The sequence below is a fragment of the Cervus canadensis genome, chromosome 6, assembly GCF_019320065.1.
Source record: "Cervus canadensis isolate Bull #8, Minnesota chromosome 6, ASM1932006v1, whole genome shotgun sequence".
Lineage (NCBI taxonomy): Eukaryota > Metazoa > Chordata > Mammalia > Artiodactyla > Cervidae > Cervus > Cervus canadensis.
The window spans coordinates 55,835,848-55,861,148 of NC_057391.1; the positions used below are offsets into that span (position 1 = coordinate 55,835,848).

The window sequence follows — 25,301 nt, forward strand, 5'->3', positions numbered from 1 at the left end:
CCATAGTGGCTGCACCAATTTGCATTCTCATCAATAGTATAGAAGAGGTCCCTTTTCTCCATACCATCTCCAGCATTTTTTATTTGTGGACTTTTTGATGATAATAATTCTGATTGGTGTGAGGTGATACTGCTTTGTGGTTTTGATTTGCATAATGAAATGAAGCATCTTTTCCTGTGCCTATTGGCCATCTCAGTGTCTTCTCTGGGAAAATGTCTATTCAGGTCTTCTGCCCATTTTTATATCTTTTTTTTTTTTTTTTGGTGTTGAGTTATATATTTTGGACATTAATCTATTATTGATCAAATCATTTGCAAATACTTTCTCCCATTCAGTAGGTATCTTTTCATTTTGTTGATGGTTTCCTATGCTGTGCAAAAGCTTTTAAGTTTAATTAGTTTCCATTTGTTTGTTTTTTCCTTTTATTCCCTTTGCTTTAAGAGACAGATCCAAAGAAATATGGCTAAAATTTATGTCAGAGAGTGTTCCATCTATGTTTTCTTGTGTGAGTTTTATGGTTTCTGGTCTTACATTTAGGTCTTTAATCCATTCTGAGTTTATTCCTGTGGGCTTCCCTCGTGGCTCAGATGGTAAAGAATCTACCTGCAGTGCAGGGGAAACCCAGGTTCGATCCCTGGGTTGGGAAGGTACTCTGGAGGAGGGAATGGCAACCCACTCCAGTATTTTTGCCTGGAGAATTCCATGGACAGAGGAGCCTGGAGGGCTGTCATCCATGGGGTCGCAAAGAGGACACAGCTGAGTGACTAACACAAAAGGTATAAGAGAATATTCTAATTTCATCTTTTACATGTAGCTGTCCAGGTTTCCCAGCACCATTTATTGGAGAGACTGTCTTTTCTCCCTTGTATATTCTTGTCTCCTTTGTCATGGTAAATCCCATTTAAAGTATACAATTCAATGCATTTAGTATATTCACAGATTTGTGTAACCATTACAAAATTTTTAAAACATTTTAATCTTTCCAAAAAATCATCCCTTTCTCAAAAAAAAACAAAAAAACATAAAACCGCCAAACCCTATTTCCCTAAGCTGTCAACCTCTGGTGGCTGGTACTCTACCTTTTGTCTCTACAAATTTGACTGTTGTGGACATTACATGTAAATGGTATATAATATGTAGTTCTGTATAACTACCTTCTTTCACTTAATGTAGTGTTTTCAAGGTTTATCCATGTTGTAGCTGTTATCAATAGCTCATTCCCTTTTATTATATTCTGTTGAATAGATGGATGGATGAAGTGAGATGGGGAAGACTGAACAAGAAGCAGGTTTTTTAGGGAAAGACTAAAATTCAGTTTTGTAACATGTTAAGTTTGCTGTGCCTAAAAGCTCTGCAAGATTTTTCTGATAGGCAGTTAAATGTAAGGGTTTCAAACTCAGAAGCCTGGGAAGGCCTCATGGTATGAATTTGACATGGGGTTTTTATCTATAAGAATATCACTTGGTAATATTTGTTTATTTATTTTTAATTTGGCTACACTGAGTCTTAGTTGTAGCACGTGGGATCGTCCATCTTCGTTAAGGCATGCGAACTCTTAGTTGTGGCATGTGGGATCTGGTTCCCTGACCAGGGATCAAACTCCCGGCCCTCTGCATTGGGGGTGTGGAGTCTTAGCCACTGGACCACCAGGAAGTCCCTCAGCTGTTCACATTTAAAGCCATAGAAATGGGGGGGAAGTCATAGAAATGGATAAGGCCACTTTATGATGGCCTTATCATAAGGATAAGGATGAGGGGATGGCAATCCCTTGAAGCATGCCCACACTTAAGGGCCAGACAGAGGAGACAAGCAGTCAGAGAGCTGGAAAGAGGAGCGTGAGGGGCCTTGCCATGGGAGGAGTAACCATTAAACTCCACCCGGGGGACAGGGAAGATGGAGATGGCAAACAAATGGTCTGTTCTCTTTGACAACCTGAACGCATTTGATCTCTTTTTACTCAGAAATCAAGCTCCAGAAGTAGTGTTCCCCTCCCCCACAGTAGTTTCCACATGTCCCTTTCCAAGCACACAGCCTTTTAAGTACTTCAAGTGTTAAATCTCAGTGACGTTTCCATTTTTGTTTTTTTTGCTTATCTGTTTTCTTATCTCTACAGCAATAAGTATTATGTAGTAATAATAGAAAAAAAAATCCATTGTATTAGATGATAACATCTGCCTGTTCCTGAGCATCCGTGTGGCCAGCAGAACAGCATCTCTGTAAGTGCTGTTTCTCCCTCCTGGCCTCAGATGGGGACCCAGTGGCAAGAATGATACTAACAACCTTTGCAGCACCACTTGGCTTCATTCTGGGCTACAGAGCTGGGAGCTTTGTGTGAGGTTCATGCTCCATTGTGTGAATCCAGGGGCAGAAAGAAAAGAGGGCTCTTTACCATATCCACCTGGAGGCTGCCTGCTAAGTGCCCTGTTTAATTAGACATGCCTTTTATCCTAGATTTCTGAACCGGCTAAAATTGTGGTCTCTGCTCCCAACAAGGACTGGGGGAAGAAGGCATGGAATTAATTAAACCTAGAGGAAGAGACATTGAGGGGTGGAGCTAAGGGGGGAAGAGAGGAGAACCCTTTAAATAAAGGGCGCACAGAGGGCTACCCAGGAGCGCATCCTCTACCGTGTCCTCTGCAAGAAGGAGCCAGCCCTGAGCGTGAGGGATATGATGGAGCCTGAAGAGTACAGAGAGAGAGGTGAGCACGGGTGTCCCTGGGCCTTTTCCCCGTGGCCACTCTTCTAGAAACTGCTACTTAGGCGTTGGGGTGTCTTTTGACTGGAGCATTAGAGCTGACTCTTGAGAGTTGGCTTCTGCAAAATTTTTCCTGAGACGGGAATGTGGGATAAGAGTTTAAAACTTTTCCCAGCCTCTTGTTCATCATCCCTGTCAGGCACTGACTTATGGATGTCCACACTGCTGAGCCACGCTCTTTCTTTCCACTTTCCCACAGAATAGGGCATTTGAATTTCTGACCCACTAAATGGGAAAAAGGGGAATCATTCATTTTCTGAAAGAGAAAAGAATTCCTCTTAGTATTCTGCAGTCACTGCAAAAATCTCATCTTTCTTCCTGTTTGTTTCTGTGCGACTGCCTGGAGAGTTCTTTCATTTAGTCATTCATTCCATATTTAAAGAGCACCTACTGTGTCTCAGACCTTGTGTGATGAGCAAAACCAGATGGTTATCCTGTTTTTCAGGCATGGCTGTCCTAAGAGGGGAAATAGGGAGTTGCTTATAATTTCTCTTTTGTAAGTGTTTATATCCTCATCCCCACTAGTAGGTTATTTTGCGGTAAATCATGGTCTTATATTAAAATTCAACTTTTCCTCTCGTCTACCCAGATATAACTCACTAAGTAGATATGTCTTTGCATTTCAGTGGACATTAGCTTATTCCATTGCTTTCCAAAGGCATTCAGCCGAGAACAGGTTCCTGTGGACATTTATCCTGTGTGTGGAACACAAAAACATTCCATACAGTCCCTGGACAAGTGGAGGGCTAGGTCCAAGGCTCTCAGAGCACTGGGGGGATGCTGCTGCAGTCGTGAAGAGGCATCAGGCTGTGGGAAGGTTGGAGGAGAGCACAAAGAAGAGAGAAGGGTACTGGGAGTTTTCACAGGGGCTAGTTCTGTTCATAAGAATTTTTCGTGAGCTGATGCATTGGGAAGCCATCAGATTCTCTTTCCTTGTCTCTCTCTCTCTCTCTCTTTTGCAGGGAGAAAGGAGCCTAGGGAGTCCTAAGGAGGAGTGATAGATATTGAGAGAGATGGAGAGGGAGAGAAACAATGACAGAGAGAAAGAGACAGAGGCTCTGAAGATAGAGACCCTTTTCTGCAGAAATGAAGGAAGAAAGAATAGATAATTTGCAGTGACTTCGAGTATTTGACTTGGGTGTTTTTCTTCCTTATATATTTATTTTTTTCCCTGTTAAATCCTCATTGAATGAAGTATACTTCTTGAACATATCACACTTGTTCAGGGATCAAACGTTTGGGTAGGTATGATTGCAGTTAAGAAAAAAGTAGGGAAAGGAAAGACTACAGTGAAGTCTTAGGGTAGAATTTTCAGAAGATTTAGAACATGTATAATATTCAATCAATGTACCACATTTTCCTATTACAGATTTTATTCTTGGTTATTCACTGGAAGTAGATATAAGAAAAAGGGCACATGATTTGACTCTTAAGACATAAAATCTATCTATGTATGAAATACATAAAATTTATTTCTAGATTATTTGGAAAACATGTAAAGGAGAATCTTTCGTAATAATTGTTGCTTTGCTTAATTGTATCCCACATTAGCTTTATAAGGTCTGAGTTTTCTTCCTTATTTTATTCATTCATTTGACAAAATTTTTTGAGCATCTGAAAACTGTTCCAGGCGCTGAGGTGTTGGTGGAGACAGAATTGAGGGAGATAAGTTGATTAAGACATAGTCATGCATTTCCCCAAGATTTCACACTAGTGCAGCGTTCTTCGTCTGGGCCTGTGGTTGTACTTTGGGGAGTCCATGCACCTCAGAAATTATATACAAAATCATATGTGTATAAATCTACAGTTTTAATCAGATTCTCAAAGATGTTCACAGGTCCAAAAATGTGAGGAATGGAAATGGTGAACTAATAGAATTTTTAAATCTTTTATCAGAACCTGGTGTGGAAGCTTGCCATTTGTGCCAACAAAGAGTATAGGGTGTATGTGTGTGTGTGTGTGTGTAATTTCTGGTTAGAAAGAGCCACAGTGTTTATACTGAACCTGTAAGGTGATGAATAAATACTCTGTTTTCTGAAAAGAAAAACAAAGGTGGGAGAGCTGTTCAAGGTTGATATGGAGAAGGGAAGGGGAGGAAAAATAAATACTTTACCTTGGTGAAATGGCAACCCACTCCAGTGTTCTTCCCTGGGAAATCCCATGGACAGAGGAGTCTGGCAGGCTATATATAGTCCATAGGGTTGCAAAGTGAGAGTCACTCAGTCATGTCCGACTCTTTGTCACCCCATGGACTATGCAGTCCATGGAATTCTCCAGGCCAGAATACTGGAGTGGGTAGCCATTCCCTTCTCCAGGGGGACCTTCCCAACCCAGGGGTCAAACCCAGGTCTTCTGCATTGCAGGCGGATTCTTTTCCAGCTGAGCCATCAGGGAAGCCCAGGGTTGCATAGAGTCGGACACAACTGAGCAACTAACACTCTTACTTTTTTACCTTGGTTTTAGAGTTTGAGGCCTTGGAAATTTTTCCTCTTATTCATTTATATAGTCACATACTCTCTGCATCATTCATTTACTCCTTTGCACACTTCTTAATTTTTTAATTGAAGATAAGCTGTGTGCTGGGGGTCAGACCCTCCCTGACTCAGCCCATGAATCCATCTCCTTCCTCACCAAGTCTCTGGCCCTAACCCAAGGGTGATGGGCATGGGTTAGCCAGGCCCAGTCAGGGGACATGAGGCTGGCCTCTCTGCCTCTCTTTTAGGAAAGGAGATGGTGGACTACATCTGCCAGTACCTGACCACCGTGCGGGAACGGCGGGTGACTCCGGACGTGAGGCCTGGCTACCTGCGAGCCCAGCTGCCTGAGAGTGCGCCCGTGGAGCCCGACAGCTGGGACAGCATCTTCGGGGACATTGAGCGAATCATCATGCCTGGGGTGAGATGTAGTCACCTCAGGGTGATTCTGGATGTCAGGCTGAAGGAGGGTGGGCACTAGGCCTGGAAACCCTGCTTTGGGTAAACGTGAGATGACCCCCAGCCCCTAGAACACCAACATCCCAGCCTGTCTCCTGGGCACATGGAGGGCAGGGACTTAGACTGAAATTAGGTTTCTGGTGCCAGGACTGACCTGTAGAGTTGGGTGGGGAGCAGGAGGGAGTAAGAACTGCATCCTAGGGCCTGTCTGACAGAAGGGTGGAGATCTGATGGGATGAGGTGAGCGGTGAAAATTGGGCCAGAGGGGGAAGGATGACTGTGGGGAGCAGGGTGGAGAGGGGCGGTGGGAGTTGATTCCTGGTGCTCCCGTTGGCAGAGCTGGGGGTTCTCCTATGGAATCCTGATACTTGCCACAGGGAATGAGGGAAGCCAAGAACACCCCCCTCTGAGGGCATTCTGATTGTCAGGTTGCAGGGCCAGGAAGCCAAGTGAGTCCTGGTCACTTTCCCCTCTGAAGTGGGAACCATATCTTTCCTGACCAAAGGAGATCTCCTGATGGATCTGCTTTTCAGGAGTAGGGAGGAGCTCCCCTTGAGTCATCTATACTCTCAGTGACAACGGGCACAGTCTGGTGACAGTGTGACGGGGGCCGGGGAACTGACAGGCTGGCTGCTGCCTGGGGCTTGTGCTGGGGCCACCGTGGGCTGTGATGGTACCCCGAAGCCAGGTGAGGAGCTGTGCACTGTGCTCCTCCCACCGAGGGGCTGCCTTTTACTGTGCTCCACGCCGTGTGCCAGGCACCATACTAGCTACATTGTGGACTGGTTTTATCCCCAAACTGAGGCTTGGACAGGTTAGTTGTCTTTCCAAAGTGACAGTTCTCCCTGCGAGGGGTGCTGGTGTCTTGATCCCCACGTGTCCAGCCGCCCTTCCCCAGCATGACTTGATACTTGCTCCCGTCACCCCCAAAGAGCTTGGGACTTAGATGTGCCAGAAGTATACCTGGAAGCAGGGGCAAGAGAGTCTTCAAACACAGAAAGTGATAGCAAATTTGTACAAAGGCAAATGCTTGTCTCTGACCATTCAGCCTATTTCACAAGCCTCATTTGAAAATTTCTATATCAGCAAAGCTCTACCAGGAAGGCTAGCTTCCTGATAAGATTATCTCATGGATTTCATTCTGTAAAATGTAATCGGCGGAGGCACCAACCGTAATTTGCTAGTGAGACCGAAAGCAACTGTCAGAAGAGGTGGAAATGAGCTGATTCATTTGACTGAAAGAAATTCCAGCAGTTGCTGGGGGTGTGGTTAAAGAGGTTCATTTCTGGACCTAGAGGTCTGTCTGTTTTGATAAGCATTCTTCTAGCTTATCTGATCTCATGTATCTTATTAGAACAGACAATTGCCTCTTGATAAGGCCAGGAGGTGGAAGCCCTTCTCTGAGGTTTCCAAAATACTGTCACTAAGCACATTGATAATGAAGACCCAATCTTTCATCTCATCTCTCAGGCTGCACCAGCCTCTGAGAGTTGGCCTGAAAGCAGTTGGCCCTTTGCTTTCTCATATGGGTCAGTGCCTCATTGAAAACTGAGTCAATTTCTCCCTCCTAAACACAAGAAGAAGAAAAACTCTTTTTGCCTTAATTCCAACCTTGGTTAGAGAAACCAAGGGGGAGGCAGTGGGAGAAGGCAGAGTGCCATCCTGCTTAGGTGTTGGGCTCCGGAGTCAGGCAGTCCTCATTTCTGCCATCTGTCCCTACCAGATGTATGCAATCATGGGGATGTTGTCTCTCTCTGCCAGCCCCAGTTGTCATCTGTAAAACAGGGATGATGGTAGAAACTCCTAATAGGAGTACTGTGAGAAATAAGATAAAGCATAGAAAGTGGAAGATGTTGTTATTACCTATGATACCTTCTACCTGGTGGAATTCAGAAGAAGAGGTCTATGACCTAAGAGTCAAGTCAGGATGTGATGGGTTTATCACCATGTGATTAGCTTACCATTAACATCAGTGCTTAACATTTTACAAATTTCTTCCCAAGCTAATTCACACAAGAACCCCAGGAGATGGGATTTATTTTATGGTGAGAAACTGAGGTTGAGAGAGAGAGAGGTACAGGGGAGGATCCTGGTTTTATGAGGTCTTAATTGGATGCAAAATTTGGGGCCCCCTTAAAGAAAAAAAATGAAGAATTAATCTTGAAAGAGACCCATGCAAACATAGGACCTTGATGCTTAAGTTCATTAGCTTCACAGTAAATCTACAAGGTCATAGAGCTTGTTACAGCCAACGGGTAGCACTGGAACCTGTGTCCTTGGGCTTAAATCTTGTGCTCTGTCTGCTATACACACTCTCCAGAACACTGTCCTTGCTCTTGAAGGATTAAAGGGATTTGTGCACATGAAATAACTCAGTAATATACAACAATGTTATCTCATGGGCTCTCAGTAGGGTAAAATATCTAGAATGAGAACGTTCCATGGGCTTGGGGAAGGGATCAATGTGGGCTGGGGAAGGGATCATGGAGGAAATGCACTTTTAGTAGGTTTCTAAGAATTAATAGGTTTTGGAACATGGTGTCTGTATAAGTGCCTTCCTTTTGGGAACACAGCTTTGCTCAATGACGTGATCACAGATATGAATGGGTCATGTTTGTAGATTGGTGAGATGAAGCCAGAGGGGGCCGATGAGCCATAAAAAATGTTTCTGAGATTTGTTGTAGGGACTCCTTTAGTCCACTGGCTCCTCCTTTCATCTGGTTAGTCCAACTGTGGGCTCAAGGGTTAATCTGGAAGCAGGGTCCCATATCTTTGGAATTTCTGTCCTCTGGTCTCCTCTCTTCATCTCTACTGGAAAGCTCAGGACAGCTTTTTTTTTTTTTTTTTTTTGATTAACTTTTTTTTTTCTGATGCTAATAGCATTTTATTTTATTTTTTTTATTTTTTATTTTTTTTATTAGTTGGAGTCTAATTACTTCACAACATTTCAGTGGGTTTTGTCATACATTGACATGAATCAGCCATGGAGTTACACGTATTCCCCACCCGATCCCCCCTCCCACCTCCCTCTCCACCTGATTCCTCTGGGTCTTCCCAGTGCACCAGGCCCGAGCACTTGTCTCATGCATCCCACCTGGGCTGGTGATCTGTTTCACCATAGATAATATACATGCTGTTCTTTCGAAACATCCCACTCAGGACAGCTTTGAGCCCATGCACACTGACCTCTGCAGGAGCTGCCTGCCCAGGGAGCTAGGGATGCCTTTTGCAAATGACTGGATGAGATAAGCCACCTGCTGCTACAGAGCACAATCTCCCCTTCCTTTTATTACTGGATAGGAGTGCTGTGGGGGCTAAGCATTGGAGACTAATGCAAAGAGTACACAGAATCCACAACTCTGATTCCCATAGCGATTTTCATCTTGTATATTCCCTTCTGGTCTTTGCATATGTGCAAATGCTTCACTGATGAACAAGCTTAGAATAGGAGAAATGTGGGCAGCAAGAACTGTGAATATGTCTTATTTTTATGGATTTGTGTCACTTGTTTGGTTCTCTTAAAAGTGTCAGCCAATCTCTAGAGTGGGTGCTTCCCCTTGCCAGGGAGGGTCTCTGGAGGAGGAAAGCCCCAGGACCTGCCCCCTGGTGCCACCTGTGTCTGTGCTCTGCCTCCAGGTGGTACACTGGCAAAGCCCCCATATGCATGCTTACTACCCAGCTCTCACCTCTTGGCCATCACTGCTGGGAGACATGCTGGCTGATGCCATCAACTGCTTGGGATTCACCTGGGTGAGTAACAGTGGCTGTGGCTATAACCAGTGGTAAAGAGGGCATAGCAGGAAGGGACATCCTGGGACAGACATATTTTGTCCTGGCTTCTGAACAGGGTTTCAAGTTAAATATTTACAATAGCTACATTCTTTGAGCTTAAGCTTTATATAAATGATCTCACCTTATTCTTTAACCCTATGGAACTATGAGTATTGGCCCCATTTTGTAGGAACCAATTAAGAAATTAAGGCTTAAGTAACTTATCTCCCTGAGACCACACAGCTCATAGAGATAGAGATGAGATCTGGACTGACATCTGGTTATTACCAGTTCGTGACATTATCTAAGCACTTTGATACTTAATGATGACACTGTCTTTGAGGGGTTACGGATATTCCCAAGACTTCCCTTAATAAGCTCTTAAGCACCAATCAGCTTTAAATTGTGCCAGAATCCTAGAACAGCTCTGTATTTTAAGCCTTGACTATTATAGGGTGTGTGTGTGTGTGCGTATGTGTGTGTGTGTGTGTGTGTGTGTGTGTGTGTGTGTAGGGGTGTGTGGGTGCAGTGGGTTGAAAGCTGGGAGAATTGCTATCTTTTCCAGGAGGAAGTGGTTTCTTTCTTAGTCCTAAAACTTCCCCCTGGCCTTTAGAATGCTTTTCAGTTGGATATTTTAGGGACTTAGGGAGCCAAATGGAAGCAAATGGAAGCCAAATGGAAGTTTCTGGGCCTGTTTGTCCATAAGGTTTTGGAGTCACAGGAGAATTTACCTCATTGAGGATGGCATGAACCAAAGCCCCGGTTTCTTTTCCCCTTTTGGTCTGGCAGAGGATGGGGCAGGGATAGGACACAGGACCTGAAAGCGGTCCCTTCTCCCTTCTCCAGGGACAAGATAGGGTAGGCCCAGGGAAGGTCAAGGCAGAGACAGATGTGTTTGGGGGCCGGTGGGGGCATCTTGGTGCCCCGAAGCAATCCAGATGAAGTTGCTTTCCCTTTTTCAGGCTTCCAGTCCTGCGTGCACGGAGCTGGAGATGAACGTCATGGACTGGCTGGCAAAAATGCTGGGACTCCCGGAGCACTTCCTGCACCACCACCCCGGCAGCCAGGGGGGAGGCGTCTTGCAGGTGCCTCCTCATAGCATAGGGACTAAGTAGGAAAAGAAAAGCCAAACTTGCCCAGGCAGTTCTCATGTTTTCCATGGAATTTCTGCCGTGTCACTCACACCACCACCATCGCTGCCACCGCTGTGACCATTCTCACTACCACTGTCATGACCGACACCATCACAGACGTTACAACCCCACCACAGTCCTTGCTCCCTCCATTGCTGTCACTACCGTCTTGACTTCTGTTGCCTTTAAATGCAGCCACCACTCTCTCCACTCTTTTAGCTTTTTTGGGAAAATGATTAAAATGTCAACAGGGCTTCTGAGCTGGACATGACTGAATGACTTAGCACAGCACAGCACAAAATGTCAAGAGGGTTTCCCAGGTGGCGCTAGTGGTAAAGAACCTGCCAGCCAGTGCAGGAAATGCAGGAGATGCTGGTTTGATCCCTGGGTCTGGAAGATCCCCTCTAGGAGGGCACAGCAATACACTCCGGTTTCCTTGCCTGGAGAATCCCATGGACAGAGGAGGCTGGCAGGCTACAGTCCGTGGCGTCGCAAAGAGTCGGACACGACTGAGGCGACTTATCATTCACTCACACACACACAAAATGTCAACACATGATCACATTTCGGGGATCACCTGATTCAAGTTTCTTAGTTTATAATCTGACAACTCCCCTCTCTTGCCCCGTGGTACACCTTATGGTAAGTGGAAAAGAGAAGGCAAGCAGGGACTTCTTTCCCACCCTCCTAGGTCCAGGAGATCCTTATCAGTGAGAGAAATTAACAATCAATTTATCTTACCCTCTAATCTTGTCTTTTGAATATCTGTCAAATGATAGTTCTTCAAATATTAATTTTTTTGTCAAGATCAGTTGCAGCACAGAGGAGCTTGCTGGGTGCCTCCCATAGACTGTGCACATTGCTAGGTACTTCTGCATCTGTAAACCCTTGACATTCATGAGGGTTTGGTTCTAAGACCTTTGAGAAGCCCCAAATTCTTGAATTCTGTAATGTGTCATTTTTCTTGATTTTATGATTAGGTAGAGAAATAATAATCATAATTTTTATTCCCTCAAAAGGTGGATGTTAGGATTCAGTGAATTCATCTATTAAATAAAAATAGCTGTGCTGCCCTGAGATGAGAACTGGGATGTTTGCTGCGCCCATTTGCTAGCTAAGTGACTCCCTCTCTCACTCTAGTCTTTTAAAAAAATTATTTATTTATTTATTTGTAAATTTTTGACTGCACTGGGTCTTTGTTGCTGCACATGGGCTTTCTCTAGTTGTGGTGAGTGGAGGCTACTTTCTAGCTGTGGTGCTTGGGCTTCTCATTGTGGTGGCTTCTCTTGTTGTAGCACACAGGTTCTAGGGTGTGCGGGCTTCAGTAGTTGTGGCCCTTGGGCTCAGCAGTTGTGACACACGGGCTTAGTTGGAATCTTCCTGGACCAGGGCTCAGACCTGTGTCCCCTGCGTTGGTAGGTAGGTGGATTTTTAAGCACTAGGACCAGCAGGGAAGTCGCATCTCCTTCCAGTCTTGAGCTGATTAAATCTGACCCTCACAAGAAAGACAAGTTACTGCATGTTGTAGACCTTCTGGGTTGTTAGCAGATAGTTATAGCTTCAGATACTATATCTGGAAGAACATGCTAAATGTCTGCTGGGCATGCTCTTGCTTTTCACCTAATTATCTCAAGAACCCTGTAGGTAAATAGTGGCATTTAAACATCATCCCAGATGTTGAAACAAGAGCACCGAAGCTCAGAGAAGTTAAAACTTTGCTCCAGGTCATACAGCTGGTGAGTGAAAGAATGAGGATTCAAACCCCAGGCCTGTCTAAATCCAAACAGTGCTTTCTCCTGTATTCATCAGCTCTATGAACTTGCTTTAGTCCTGTCATCTCCCTGAGCATCACTGTTCTCATATGTAGACAGTAATCATGTGACGCAGGTCTGATGAGGAGCAAGTGGGAGGGCAGAAAGTGCTTTGTAAACTATGAATTGCTGTATGGATAGAAGGTGGAATCATTATATTATTATTACTATTCTGCTGGCTTCCTTATTGTGGAGTAATTTTCAGCCACTGAATATCTTATGGGATCTGGTCTATACCACTCTCTGTGACACAGTCTGCCAGGCTTTTCAGCAGGGTCATCTGTAGGTCACCTGAAGATTTCAAGAAGCCAGGACACCAAAGACTGACCAAATGAATGACAAGAAACATCAAGATTCTTGTGAGGTTGCTGAGGTGGCCCCCAGGATTCCCAAAGTCATGGCCAGAGCAAAATCCTACCTAATCTATTTTGGATAATGATAGTCCCCTCTGGGAAGCAGCTAAAGAGTTGCTGTCCATTTTATAAATGGAAAAGAGCCTTCTGGAGGGGTGGTACTAGCTTAAGGTCACAAGAGTCATCGGCAGCAACACTGAGGCCCAAGTCCTCTTGCACATGGGCCAGGACCCTCCCTCTCTAGGATATCCCTGTGGAAACAAACTCCGTTTTCACACCTAATACTGGGTTGGCCAGAAAGTTTGAGTTTTTCCATAAGATGGTATGGGAAGATCCGAGTGAAATTTTTGGCCAAGTGAATACATAAAAAAAAAAAATTTTTTTTTTTTAAAACACAGGGAACAGATATCTACAAGCAGACATGTATCAAGCATTCTCTGGACATTCTCTTTTTAGTCCCTGTGGCCTATAAAGGTGTTGTTGAAAATTTAAAAGTTATAGGAGAGGGAGGTGTCCCAGGAATGCATAGGAGGTTGTGAATGGAGATAGAGAACAGGCATGTGAGCTGGGGGGGAGGGCAGCCCCTTAGGCAGGAGCTGTGCGCACACACACACACACACACACACACACACACACACCCACCCATGAAGCTGGGGAATTTGCCAAGAGAACACTTGGAGAGGCTACCACTGTGAACCCTTCTTCCACTGCAGAGCACAGTCAGTGAGTCCACCTTGATCGCCTTGCTGGCAGCAAGAAAGAACAAAATCCTGGAAATGAAAGCCTCTGAACCTGAGGCGGACGAGTCCTTCTTGAATGCCCGGCTTGTGGCCTATGCCTCCGACCAGGTGAGTTGCCCAACACAGGCCAAACCTTCAGGCAGGGCTTGGCTTCTGGAGTCTTAATCCTTGAGTGATTTCCCTGTTTCTGTAGATAGAAGCTCACTGGGTTCAGGGCTACTCAGGCCTGGGAGATTTTCCAAGGAACCGTGGGGGAAGACAAACATCAGTTACTGTATTTGCTTCCCTTCACCTGATTTCAGTGGTTTCTGGGAGTGTTCATGCTTGGATGACTCTGCTAACAGGTTTCCGTGGTCCTTCTAGGCCCACTCCTCGGTGGAAAAGGCTGGTCTGATTTCCCTGGTCAAGATGAAATTTCTGCCTGTGGATGAGAACTTCTCGCTCCGAGGGGAAGCTCTTCAGAAAGCCATCAAGGAGGACAGGGAACGGGGCCTGGTGCCTGTTTTTGTAAGTCAGACCACATTCTCAGCTTAGAACAGTAGAGTTGGAAGGTGAGGAAGGAATTTTGGCAGAATTCAGGTAAGTAACAGGCTGCAAATAAGAGCCAAAAGATCTTCAAATACATTGTTTTACAAAGTATGAGTTGGTATGTTAGGAAATAAGTTGTGTGGGTCATGCTGCTGCTGCTGCTGCTAAGTCGCTTCAGTCGTGTCTGACTCTGTGCGACCCCATAGATGGCAGCCCACCAGGCTCCCCCCATCCCTGGGATTCTCCAGGCAAGAACACTGGAGTGGGTTTCCATTTCCTTCTCCAATGCATGAAAGTAAAAAGTGAAAGTAAAGTTGCCCAATGGTGTCCGACTCAGCGACCCCGTGGACTGCAGCCTATCAGGTCCGTCCATGGGATTTTCCAGGCAAGAGTACTGGAGTGGGTTGCCATTGCCTTCTCTGTGTGTGGGTCATAACCAGCATTAAAAGTGAAAAACAAGAAATAGAATAGAAAATATGAGAGTACCTTCCTGTATTGAGAATATGCATTGTGTGGTAAAACTTTTATTTCAAATACACATGTGTATATGTCCTAGGTGGCTCTATAAAAGATATTTCTTACTGTTGTTGTTCAGTTGCTAAGTTGTGTCCGACCTCTTGTGATCCCGTGGACTGCAGCATGCCAGGCTTCCCTGTTCTTCACTATCTCCCTGTGTTTGCTCAAGCTCATGTCCATTGAGTTGGTGATGCCATCCAACCATCTCATCTTCTGTCACCTTCTTCTCCTTCTGTCCTCAATCTTCCCCAGCATCAGGGTCTTTTCCAGTTAGTTAGCTCTACACATTAGTTGACCAAAGTATTGGAGCTTTGGCCTCAGTCCTTTCAATGAATATTCAGTGTTGATTTCCTTTAGGATTGACTCGTTTGATCTCCTTGCAGTCCAAGGGACTCAAGAGTCTTCTCCAGCACCACAATTCAAAAGAATCAGTTCTTCAGTGCATAATTTCTTACTGTGGGTCGTGTTAAAATATAGTATGAAATACCCCCTGTTCCAGTCGGATGCATGGGGTAGATAATGTCTCTGACAAAATCTTTTTTCAGGCTGAAAGTGTCACACAAGCCTATCTTCCCATGTTAACTGCCTTTGTTTTCTCCCAGGTCTGTGCGACGCTGGGGACCACCGGGGTCTGTGCATTTGACTGCCTGTCAGAGCTGGGCCCCATCTGTAAGTGTCTGCCCTGTCTGGCTAGGAAGACAAGTGATGGGTTTTAACATGTTCCCTAGAGTAAGAGCCTGAAGCCAGCTCAGTGGCATTCTCCTGTCTCTCCTTGGTCAATGCACAGAGCGTGGGAGGAGTCACCAGAGGTCACGAGTGCCTTCTCCCAGGCAGCCAGGTCACCGCTTCTCCCAGTGGGGGACCGAGCTGACCTCCCTTGCATCCTATCCTTGAGGCAGCAGTGGGAGGTCCTCAGGTCTCTCAACCCTCTCCCTTGTATGTTGAAATCTGCTTAAAGCAGGGTGTATCCAAAACACAGGGTAAATGAGGCATAGTGGAGTATTTTCTAGTCTCGGCTAAGAAAATGAAAAGGGTAGGGTGGAGTAATCCCCTGAGTGGGGGTGGGGGTGGACGGGGAATAAAGGCAGAAAAGAAGCCCAAATGTGATTGTTCAGAATTCTCGAGTGAGAAGCCCAGTAGAAAAGAGAGCCCCTCCCTCTCTAATGTTTGTATTAGATGCATTAACCTTGTTCTCTGGGCCAGTGGTAAGTTGGTTTCTGTTCCAGAAAGCTCTGAGTGGAGCCCAAGAGGGTGTCGCCCCTCTGGTCAGGGAGAGGAAAGGCCAGGGTGAGGCTTGTAGGCTTTCCCCATAGGGGTGGCCGTGCCTCCCTGAGCCCCACGCCTTGCCCTGACACCCTCCCCCTGTGCCCACGTGCCGCTGTGTCTCATTCTGCCCCGGGCATCCTTGCCCAGTCCTTCCCTCGCAGCTGGGCCAGGTGAAAGATGCCTTTTAGCTGGCTGGTGACAACCAACACCCGCCTGCACTGCCACCCCCAGCAGGTGACGTTTGCCTCCTCAGGTGCCCGTGAGGGGCTGTGGCTCCACGTTGACGCCGCCTACGCAGGCACTGCCTTCCTGTGCCCCGAGTTCCGGGGCTTTCTGAAGGGCATCGAGTATGCCGATTCCTTCACCTTTAACCCTTCCAAGTGGATGATGGTGCACTTTGACTGTACCGGCTTCTGGTGAGTGTGGCAGCCGGGCTCCCAGCCTGTGGGAAGGCCTCGCTTCCTCCAGAGAGCCCTGAGCCCACTGATGCCCATTTGGAACCCCACAGGGTCAAGGACAAGTACAAGCTGCAGCAGACCTTCAGCGTAGACCCCGTCTACCTCAGGCACGCCGACTCGGGCGTGGCCACCGACTTCATGGTGAGTGGTCGGGCGTGGACAGCCTGGTGGCCTCTGAGATGGAAAACTGGCTGCCCCTGACCCCCCGAGCGCCTCCTTCCCTCACATTCTGAGCCCATCCCATAGTATTGTTGCTGTGTACCTTCACATTCAAACTGCCTGGGCATACAGAATGAAACCCAGAAAACTGTATAAAAAACCCTAGAAAATGTGACCAACCTTTGAGGCAGGGTGCAAGTTTCCTACGTATTTGTGGCATTAAAAAATTCTCCCAATTCCCTTCTGCCTCTGTCCTGGGTAATCTTTTCTGCTTACTCCCCAGCAGCAGGGCAGTGTGGAGAATTTCCACAGGCAGGAAAAGAGGCTCCTTGCTTACAGCACTGTCCTCCTTTTGTCCCCATCGAGGCACTGTGGGAAACTACACGGTGGGGATGGGGCAATGGGTACCCTTCCTGAAGTTGTGGATGCCTCCAAGCATTCCTGCCTGCCCAGTAGCTGCACCTGTCTCTTGATGCTGCCCACATCCTCAGTCTGTACTGTCTCTTGGGGAAATAATGGCTTCAGATTTACTTCTCAGTCTGAAGATGGGTCCTTCCTTTAATTATAGGGGAGACAGGGATGTAAGAGCTTCCCAGGTGATGCTAGTGAAAAAGAACCCCCCTGCCAGTGCAGGAGATGTAAGAGATGTGGGTTCGATCCCTGGGTCTGGAGGATCCCCTGGAGGAGGACATGGCAACCCACGCCAGTTTTTTTGCCTGGAGAATCCCATGGACAGAGGAGCCTGGTGGGCTACAGTCCATGGGGTTGCAGAGTTGGACATGACAGAAGCAACTTAGCACGCACACAGCCAGTGATGTAAACTAGTAAATTACATATAACATAGCCAAAGTGAGGGATAGTGAGATGAACTGGCTCTGAGATTCCATACAAGCAGTGGGCTTTTGGGAAACTTAGTGAACCTCTCTCAGCCTTGACTTTCTCATATGCAAAATGGGCATGGTGGTACTGGTTTCATAGGGTATTGTGAGGCTGCAATGGAAACATACATGTAGATCACTTATTACTGGAAATGTGGTACATGCTCAATAAATGGTAGGCATGACATTTCTAAAACCTCTTCTTTTAAGCTGCAGAGATTTGTTGTATAGTAAAGAGATTAAGTATGTAGTACCAAAGACAGATGACCTGTGTTTGAATTTTGGCTTCTCCATTTATTAATCTGTGTAGACTTGGGCAAATGACTTAAACTATTTAGGTTTTCTCATCTATAAAATGAGGGTGATAATAACAGTACTGTCTTCTTAAGCTTGCTGTGAGGATTGAATGAATGAATTCAGGGAAGCACAAAGAGCAATGCCTGCTATCTGTGAGTCATTTTTTGTGAAGAGACGGTTCTGTCTTCTCGCCTTGGGCTGAAGCATCTAGCCCTTTTAGTCCTAAAATAATCACTCTATCCTCTCTTGATTATATTGGTTACCATCCCTTGGACCAGTTCATATTTCTTTAGATTTTTTTTTCAAAGCTTTTTGATTAGAATTTCAGTCAATAAGCTTGCAGTGGTTGGGCAGGACCCTCCAGAAGTTGATAAAAATAGAAGAATAATGGTTCTTTCATTGCTACTGCCCTGTGTAGTGGGTTTTCAGCATTTTTTAAATAAATGCAGCAGCCCAAGGGCCAGAAATCTTTAGGGATATTTCCTAGGGATTTCCTAGGGATAGGAAATTCTGGGTTTCTCTCCTGAGTATGATATGATGCCTGTTTTCCTGTAAGTAAAGTTGGATCATCATAACTTAAGAGCATTTTCTTACTTTGGCCCATTTTGCGTTTTATATTACTTTTTGTGTTTTTGTTTTTTGCCCACAGCCCTATCCCAGGATCTTCTTGTGGCTCATTCCCATCAGTTTCGAGATTTTATGGTGCTCTGTCTCTTGCAGATCACTCATAAAAATGTTAAATTGAACTTTTCTTAGCACGGATCCAGGGGAATCTTACTATGAATATTTCTACAACCAGAAGGTGCTACTTTATTTTTTTCCTCCCCCACCTCTAATCTTATGGATTTTGATTTTCAAATCTTGAAGCAGTTCCTAGAAAGGTGAAGCTGCTGTCCGTTGTGATCCCTGATCCATACCTCAAGCTCTTTTTCACCCAGGTGACTGAAACTTTAAATGAAAGCTCAGCCACTTTAAGATGAGCCAGAAATAGAGCAGCAACCTTGTAGAGAAGAGTTGAGGACTTCATCCCTGGGACCTTGGAGCCACCTAAAATCAGGGCTAGATTCTTCTGACATCAGGAAGCTTCCTCCTCCCCACAGTTAGTGGAGAGGGCATTGTCTTGTCCTTGGCAGGGAGACTGGCAAAACCTTGATAGGACATAGAAAAGATTTGGGGATACCTTGAGTTAAAGAAGAGCCATGTCCAAATTTCCTGTTCCAATAGAAAATGTCAGCTAGAATCACCCTCCTGGGTCAGCATGGATTGATTTCAGAATAGTGACAAGAGAACAACTGAGGGATATGAACGGACTGTAAAGAAATCAAAATGAAAATCATCTCTGCTTCTCATTTAATTTGCTGGTCAATTATTGTAGTCAATTGGTCATAGCCATCTGGAAAACTATATTTTTAGGGAAGACCACTATTATCCATTCAATAGTCTACATCTGGAGTGTCCATCTAACAAAGGGTAGAGTTGACACTTTCCCTGTCACAGGGATTTTTGTGCTGTAGCCAGGTTTTGATGCCCTCTGCTGGTAGAGAAAGTCCCCAAGCTGGTCATCAACACTAGACTGTTTTGCTTGGAAATCAAAGGCTTAGTACTTGATACAGAGAAACATTGTCCATCAACCAAGGGGTCTTGTCCAAACTGTGCCTGAATCGGGCACTGGGGTGAAGGATGCAGAGGTGCACAGTTTGAGGATTAGGCCATTCTGTGAAGGACTAGATAGATATTTGATGGAACAAATATTTATTTTTAGTCAACATAAGTTGTGGCAGAGCTTTCTGACACTTGAGGAGGAGGTCATTTGAACTCACAGTACTCATCAGGACAATTGCAAATATTTTCCAAACCCTTTGCTCTGTTTTCAGACCCTAGAGATCGGTGTGGAATTGGTTTGAATGTTTTCAGCTCTTTGGTGCCCGCAACCTTGAACTTTAAGCTCTGTTGGACTTGGTCACCAGGAGCAAAGGGTCAGTTTGAGTCTAACAGAGGCCGAGATGTGCTTGTTTATTTGAGATCCGAGGACTGGAATGCTGCCTCCTGAAGACATGGGGATGTCACAGGGAAGATCAGGACAGGACAGTAATATTAAATAACCATCATCTTGGTTCTAGGCAGAAATGCAGCTGTGACTGGTGGCTCACATTTTATCATCTAAATAGCCAACACCTACTGACAGTTTCCTGTGAAGCTCTTCACCATGGTTCTCTTCACGCCACTTCACTGGAGGTGCTGCTCATTCTTGTCTCACGAGGAGCCAGTGAGGCAGCAGTGCCCAAGGGCACAGGTAGCAAGAGGCAGAGCTGGAGGAGAAACCCAGGTTTTCAAGACTCAAGCATCTGAGCTCTTGACCCCCATACTTTACATTTTTGTAATAGAAACAAAACTTTATTTTCTGCAATTCAAGTAACTTAGGTTATTTTTAGAGAAAGTTGTATTTCACCCTATCTTGAATTTCAGCCTGGGATGAAACGTTTAAAGTAGCATTTAAAGCAAAATGTCTTCTCCTTGGTTCAGGGTCATGGACTTGGTGTCCACCTGTGCTGCTCTTAGGGCCAACTTCACTAGGGTTTGGTCACATGATGAAGCGGCCTCCGGGTAAATTGCCTGGCTTCTTACCAACAGGCTCGGGAGTCATGGTGACAGCGTGCATCCCTGGAGGGCTGTGTGGGCAACAGGTGATGAAGCCCGGGGGTGTGTGTGGGAGGAGCAGGGGTCCCTGTCTTTAACCACTGTGCACTGTGTTCCTTTGTTCTAGCACTGGCAGATCCCCTTGAGCCGGCGCTTTCGCTCTATTAAACTCTGGTTCGTGATCCGGTCCTTTGGGGTGAAGAATCTTCAAGCGCATGTCAGACATGTATGTAGTGGGCAGATGTGGGCGGAGCCTGGGCTCTCTTTGTAGCCTAGTGGGGAGGAAGGCTGGTTTCTGCTTTGCAGACCTGCCCTAGGGACTTGTGATGTATGACTCAGATGTCTGGGCCTGTTCCTGAACTCCTGGGACTTGATTATTCAGGGTGGCCATCTGTTTGTTAGCTAGAGGATCACTGAGCAGAACGTGACACCAAGGGCTGGGTGGTGTCTGTCCTGCCCACCTGAGTGTCTCACCATCCCTTCTGCTACTATCGAGCACCAGGGAGGCATGGCCCGAGAGCCTGGTTTGCAGAGAAAGAAAGAGAGAGTAAATCAAAAGGCGGCATGTCCCCAGGGTAGGAGCCTGTGTTTTAAATAATTACTTGGATCGTTATAGCTGTCTGGAAATGTTAGTCACTCTCATGGTTATGCCAGAAACCTGGCTCTCCTGGCTTATACATGTAGACTGACAAAGTCTGGAACAAACTTCCCTGCATTATGTCAATAGGTATTTACTGAAGGTGTATTTGGTACAATTTATTTCAACTCAATTCAACAAAAAAATTATTGGGTTAGGAAAGAGACCCAGAGGTGACTGAGATAGGTACAGTCCCTCTGTCATTCTTGTTTTTGTTTGTTTGTTTGTAAACCTTCATATGTATTAAACCTGCACATGTGATAAAATTGCACTGAACAAAATACACGCAAGCACACACACAGGTGAGTATTGGTAACTCCCAATCTATAAAATTCATAGATTGTGTCCATGTCAATATGCTGGTGATGATACTATAGTATAAATTTGCAGGCTATCATCATTGTAATAAAATGAGTAAGAGAGCATGTGGTCTCTCTATGATTTCTTACAAGTACCTGTGAATTTATAACTACTTAAAAATAAAAGTTTAAATTTGTTCAGACCACATTTAAACCTTGTCGGTAAATTTCGCAATGACAGTCTCACTGTGACACCTCTGTAGGGGCACTTCACAGGTAGGAAACTGAGGCAGGTGGGCGCAGTCTGTGTTATGTCTGAGATTTTTGTCAAGCAGCACTAGACAAAATGGCTAAGGTTCTGTCATATTCTTCCTGGAAGGGGTGGAACTTAACTAAGAATTTTTGTCAGCAGTGTTTTCCTCTCATTTTTACAAGTGCCCATGAGAAAGACAAGGTTGTTGAATAAAAGCAGCAGGCTTAATCCAAAAATGTCATCCTTTGATCTTCTGTGTGTCTTTTCCTGTCCACCTTTCCTCTAGGGAATTCCTTCCTCCTTTAACAAACACAAAGCCAAATGAAATGGCTGAATCACTAAGGATGACTGGCTTACTGTTGGTAATTTTACATTTGTTATTAATATCAAGGTGTTGGTTTACTGGGTGCTGATCAATGAGCCGCTGTCACCCAGCCTATTGAGGGACATGAAGCACTTTTGCTCTCTCTAGATTGATCTTCAGACTCAAGACTGAAATGTAGTTGCTAGGGGATGAGGTGGTGGAGGCTACAAGTTGTCAGGAAAATGCTTTTGCTTCCAACTTAGGACTGGATGTTGACCTGCAGGTGCTGGCCCACTCCCCTCATGCTGCCTCTTTCCAACTCAAAGTCCCCGATTCCCATCAGCTCCCTTTTTCCTGCTCTAGGGCCAGACTCTGGAGCCTGGCTTTCAAGGACCTGGTTATCAGCCTCTAAGCTCAGGCTTGTCCCTGGCCCATTCCAGCTCCATCCTCAGCGTGCCTCTGCACCTTCACCTGTGTGTCACCCTCCTGAACCACCCCCTCCTCTCCAAATGATGGAAGGAGATTAACTTCCGCTTCTCCCAGGAGCTTCCCTCACTATTCCACCTGCCGTCATCTCTAGATTTGTACCCGAGAGGTCTTACTCATGTAGATTTAAGAAAAATTTACACAGAAAGTTCTCAAATTGGTAGGGCAAGAAGGAAATGGGTTTGGAGGGAAGGAGGTACAGGGGGAAATGATGACAGAATTAGAAAGTAAATTGCAAAAGATAAAACAGTTAGAAAACACTTAGTGGAGTGCTTCCCCTGAGAGAGAGTTTTAGGACTTGAAAATGAAAAGTGCTTAGGCAGAGATTGGAGATAATTTTAAACAGACCATGCCTTGGAGAGAGAAAGTGGTTCTGGATCAGGTATGTAGCAAATCAAAAGGATTGTTGGCTAAATACTTTTGACTTCTCTTGAAATAGAGAAGCCAGTGTGAGAGTCAGGTAGTAGCAATTACTTAGCAAATAGTTTATTAAGATCCTTCTGGTTAAGTAGGGAAATTTTTAAAAATGAAAGAAAGGGCAAAAAAAAAAATAAAGGGCAAGTTTTAGCCTTATTTAGTTAATAATTCTAAGAAAAAAATAGGAAATTAAAAATGATAACTTCAGTGAAAGATCAATATGGTACAAAGCTTTAAAATTATTTTATTGTGGTAAAATATAGATAACATGATTCCTTAAACTTTAATCTTAAAAAAATTTTTTTTCTTTCTTTTTTTGAAAAAACTTATTTTGTATTAGGGTAGAGCCAATTAATGATGGTGTAATAGTTTCAGGTGAATAGCAAAGGGACTCAGTCATATGTATACATGTATGCATTCTCCCCCAAACTCCCCTCTCATCCAGGCTTCCATATAACATTGAGCAGAGACAACTCTAACCATTTTTATGTGCACAATTCAGTGACATTAAGTACACTCACAAAGTGTGCAACTGTCATTACTATTTCCAGAACTTTTCCTTCATCCCCAGCAGAAACTGTGTACCCATTAAACAGGTTTAAAGCCTTCTCCATGAGGATAATAGGTAAAAATATATTCTTTGTGGAATATCAGAAAAAAAGAGGATAAAGGGCATTTGAGGTGAAAATGTTCCAGAGGTTAGGGGAAGGTGGAGACTTAGGATACGGGGGCAGGGCTGTCAGCAGCCCACATTGTGCCTTTATGTGCAGGAGAAACAAATGTTGCTTCCTCTGAGCATGTGCACCCTGCAAGAGGCACCTGGCTGGGACTGTAGAATGTGGGCTGGGTGTGGGCCCTTGCCAGCCCCCTTGGCCAGTCTGGAAGGGCCATTGCCTTGATGGCAAAGCAAGTGCCTTCTGGGAATTCCTTGGTGGTCCATGGTTAGCACTGTGCTTTCACTGCTGAGGGCCCGGGTTCAAACCTTGGTTGGGAAACTAGGATCCCTCAAGCCTTCTCTTTCTGGGGGTGGGTTGAAAGAGGGCCTTGAGACATGAGTTTTCAAAGTGGAGCTAATGTGACAAGAAATACAGAGCCACTGGAGGTTTTACAGCTTGGAGCAAAATCAAATGGAGAAGAAATTTCAGGCAGAAGTCATTTAGGTCTCTATGGTTCAAAGGTGTGATAGCTTTAAACCTGTTTCCCAGGGTGAGGTTTATGCACAGTCTTCTCTTCCTGTTAATAATCTCAGTTCTCTTGATGTTCACAATTCTAGGGCACGGAAATGGCTAAGTATTTTGAATCTCTGGTCAGAAATGACCCTTTCTTTGAAATTCCTGCCAAGAGGCACCTTGGCCTGGTGGTTTTTCGTCTGAAGGTAATGCCATCTTCGGTCTCAGGTGGAGGGTGTTATTTGGTGACTTTCAGCCTCTTGGAAATGTAAATACTGGGCTTCTGGGGATGCTTACTGGGAATAATGTGGTATGCTCTTGTCTTTATCCTTCAAACAGGGTCCTAACTGCCTCACAGAAAGCTTGTTAAAGGAAATAGCTGAAGCCGGCCGTCTCTTCCTCATTCCAGCCACTATCCAGGACAAATTGATCATCCGTTTCACTGTGACATCCCAGTTCACCACCAGGGATGACATCCTGAGAGACTGGAATCTCATTCAGGATGCTGCCACTCTCATCCTGAGTCAGCATTGTACTTCCCAACCCAGCCCTCAGGGGGCGAACCTCATCCTCCAAACCAGGGGCCCCAAAGCCTTGGCCAAGGAGATGTCCTTTCCCCCTGTCAACGGGGCAGGCGATGACCCAGCCCATTTCAGCAAGATCGTCAAGCAGCCTCCGCGTGTGGGAGCCAGTCCTGTGAGCCGCCATCTTGAAACTCTGCAGCACCCACCGGATGACTGCTTCTCTGAAGAGGCTCCAGACGTCACCGAGCACAAGCTGTCCTTTCTGTTCAGTTATTTGTCTGTGCAGAACAAGAAGAAGGCAGTACGTTCCCTCAGTTGCAATAGCGTGCCTGTGAGTGCTCAAAAGCAACTGACCACAGAAGGCTCTGTGAAGAATGGCGGCTCCTCCCGGGTCAGAATCTTTTCTAGGTTCCCGGAAGAGATGATGCTGCTGAAGAAGAGTGCCTTCAAAAAACTAATCAAATTCTACAGTGTCCCCAACTTTCCTGAATGCAGCTCTCAGTGTGGGCTACAGCTGCCCTGCTGCCCTCTGCAGGCAATGGTTTAGACCAGGGGGTTCCGCCTGGGTCCATAAATGTGTTTCAAGGAGTCTAACCTCTTAAACTTGATTCTGAATTTATGTGCTTATATGTATGTGCATTTTTCTTGGGAAAAAGCCAGTGATTTCTCATGAACCTCATAGAGGTTCATGACCTATGATAGGATTCAAATAGAGAATTTAAGCCAGCATGGTCCAGAAGACTCCAGCAGGCTGGTCAGAGAGAAAGGGTCTAGGGTGGGGCATTGATGGGCAGCTTCTGTGGTTTAGCTTCTGACACTGAGACTTTGAAGTCTCATGAAACATAATGTGGAAATAAATTGTGCTTGTCTCTGAAAAAAATTATTCTGTGTCACTCAATTGACCACTGAAATACTTGTTTTTCTTTCTCCATTATGGTTTATTACAGGGTTTTGAATATAGTTCCCTGTGCTATGTA

The 25,301-nt window shown here is 45.3% G+C and overlaps 1 protein-coding gene across 1 annotated transcript; it reads left to right on the forward strand.

The window, feature by feature from the left end:
• Window positions 1–957: 957 nt before the first annotated feature.
• Window positions 958–25,301, forward strand: LOC122443619 (histidine decarboxylase). Its single transcript, XM_043472019.1, has 12 exons — window positions 958–2,699; window positions 5,478–5,650; window positions 9,325–9,438; window positions 10,422–10,544; window positions 13,470–13,604; window positions 13,860–14,003; window positions 15,143–15,209; window positions 16,060–16,222; window positions 16,315–16,405; window positions 20,363–20,461; window positions 23,905–24,006; window positions 24,140–25,301. The coding sequence occupies exons 1-12, from the start codon at window positions 2,669–2,671 to the stop codon at window positions 24,869–24,871; spliced, it is 1,974 nt and encodes a 657-aa protein (XP_043327954.1). The 5' UTR covers window positions 958–2,668; the 3' UTR covers window positions 24,872–25,301.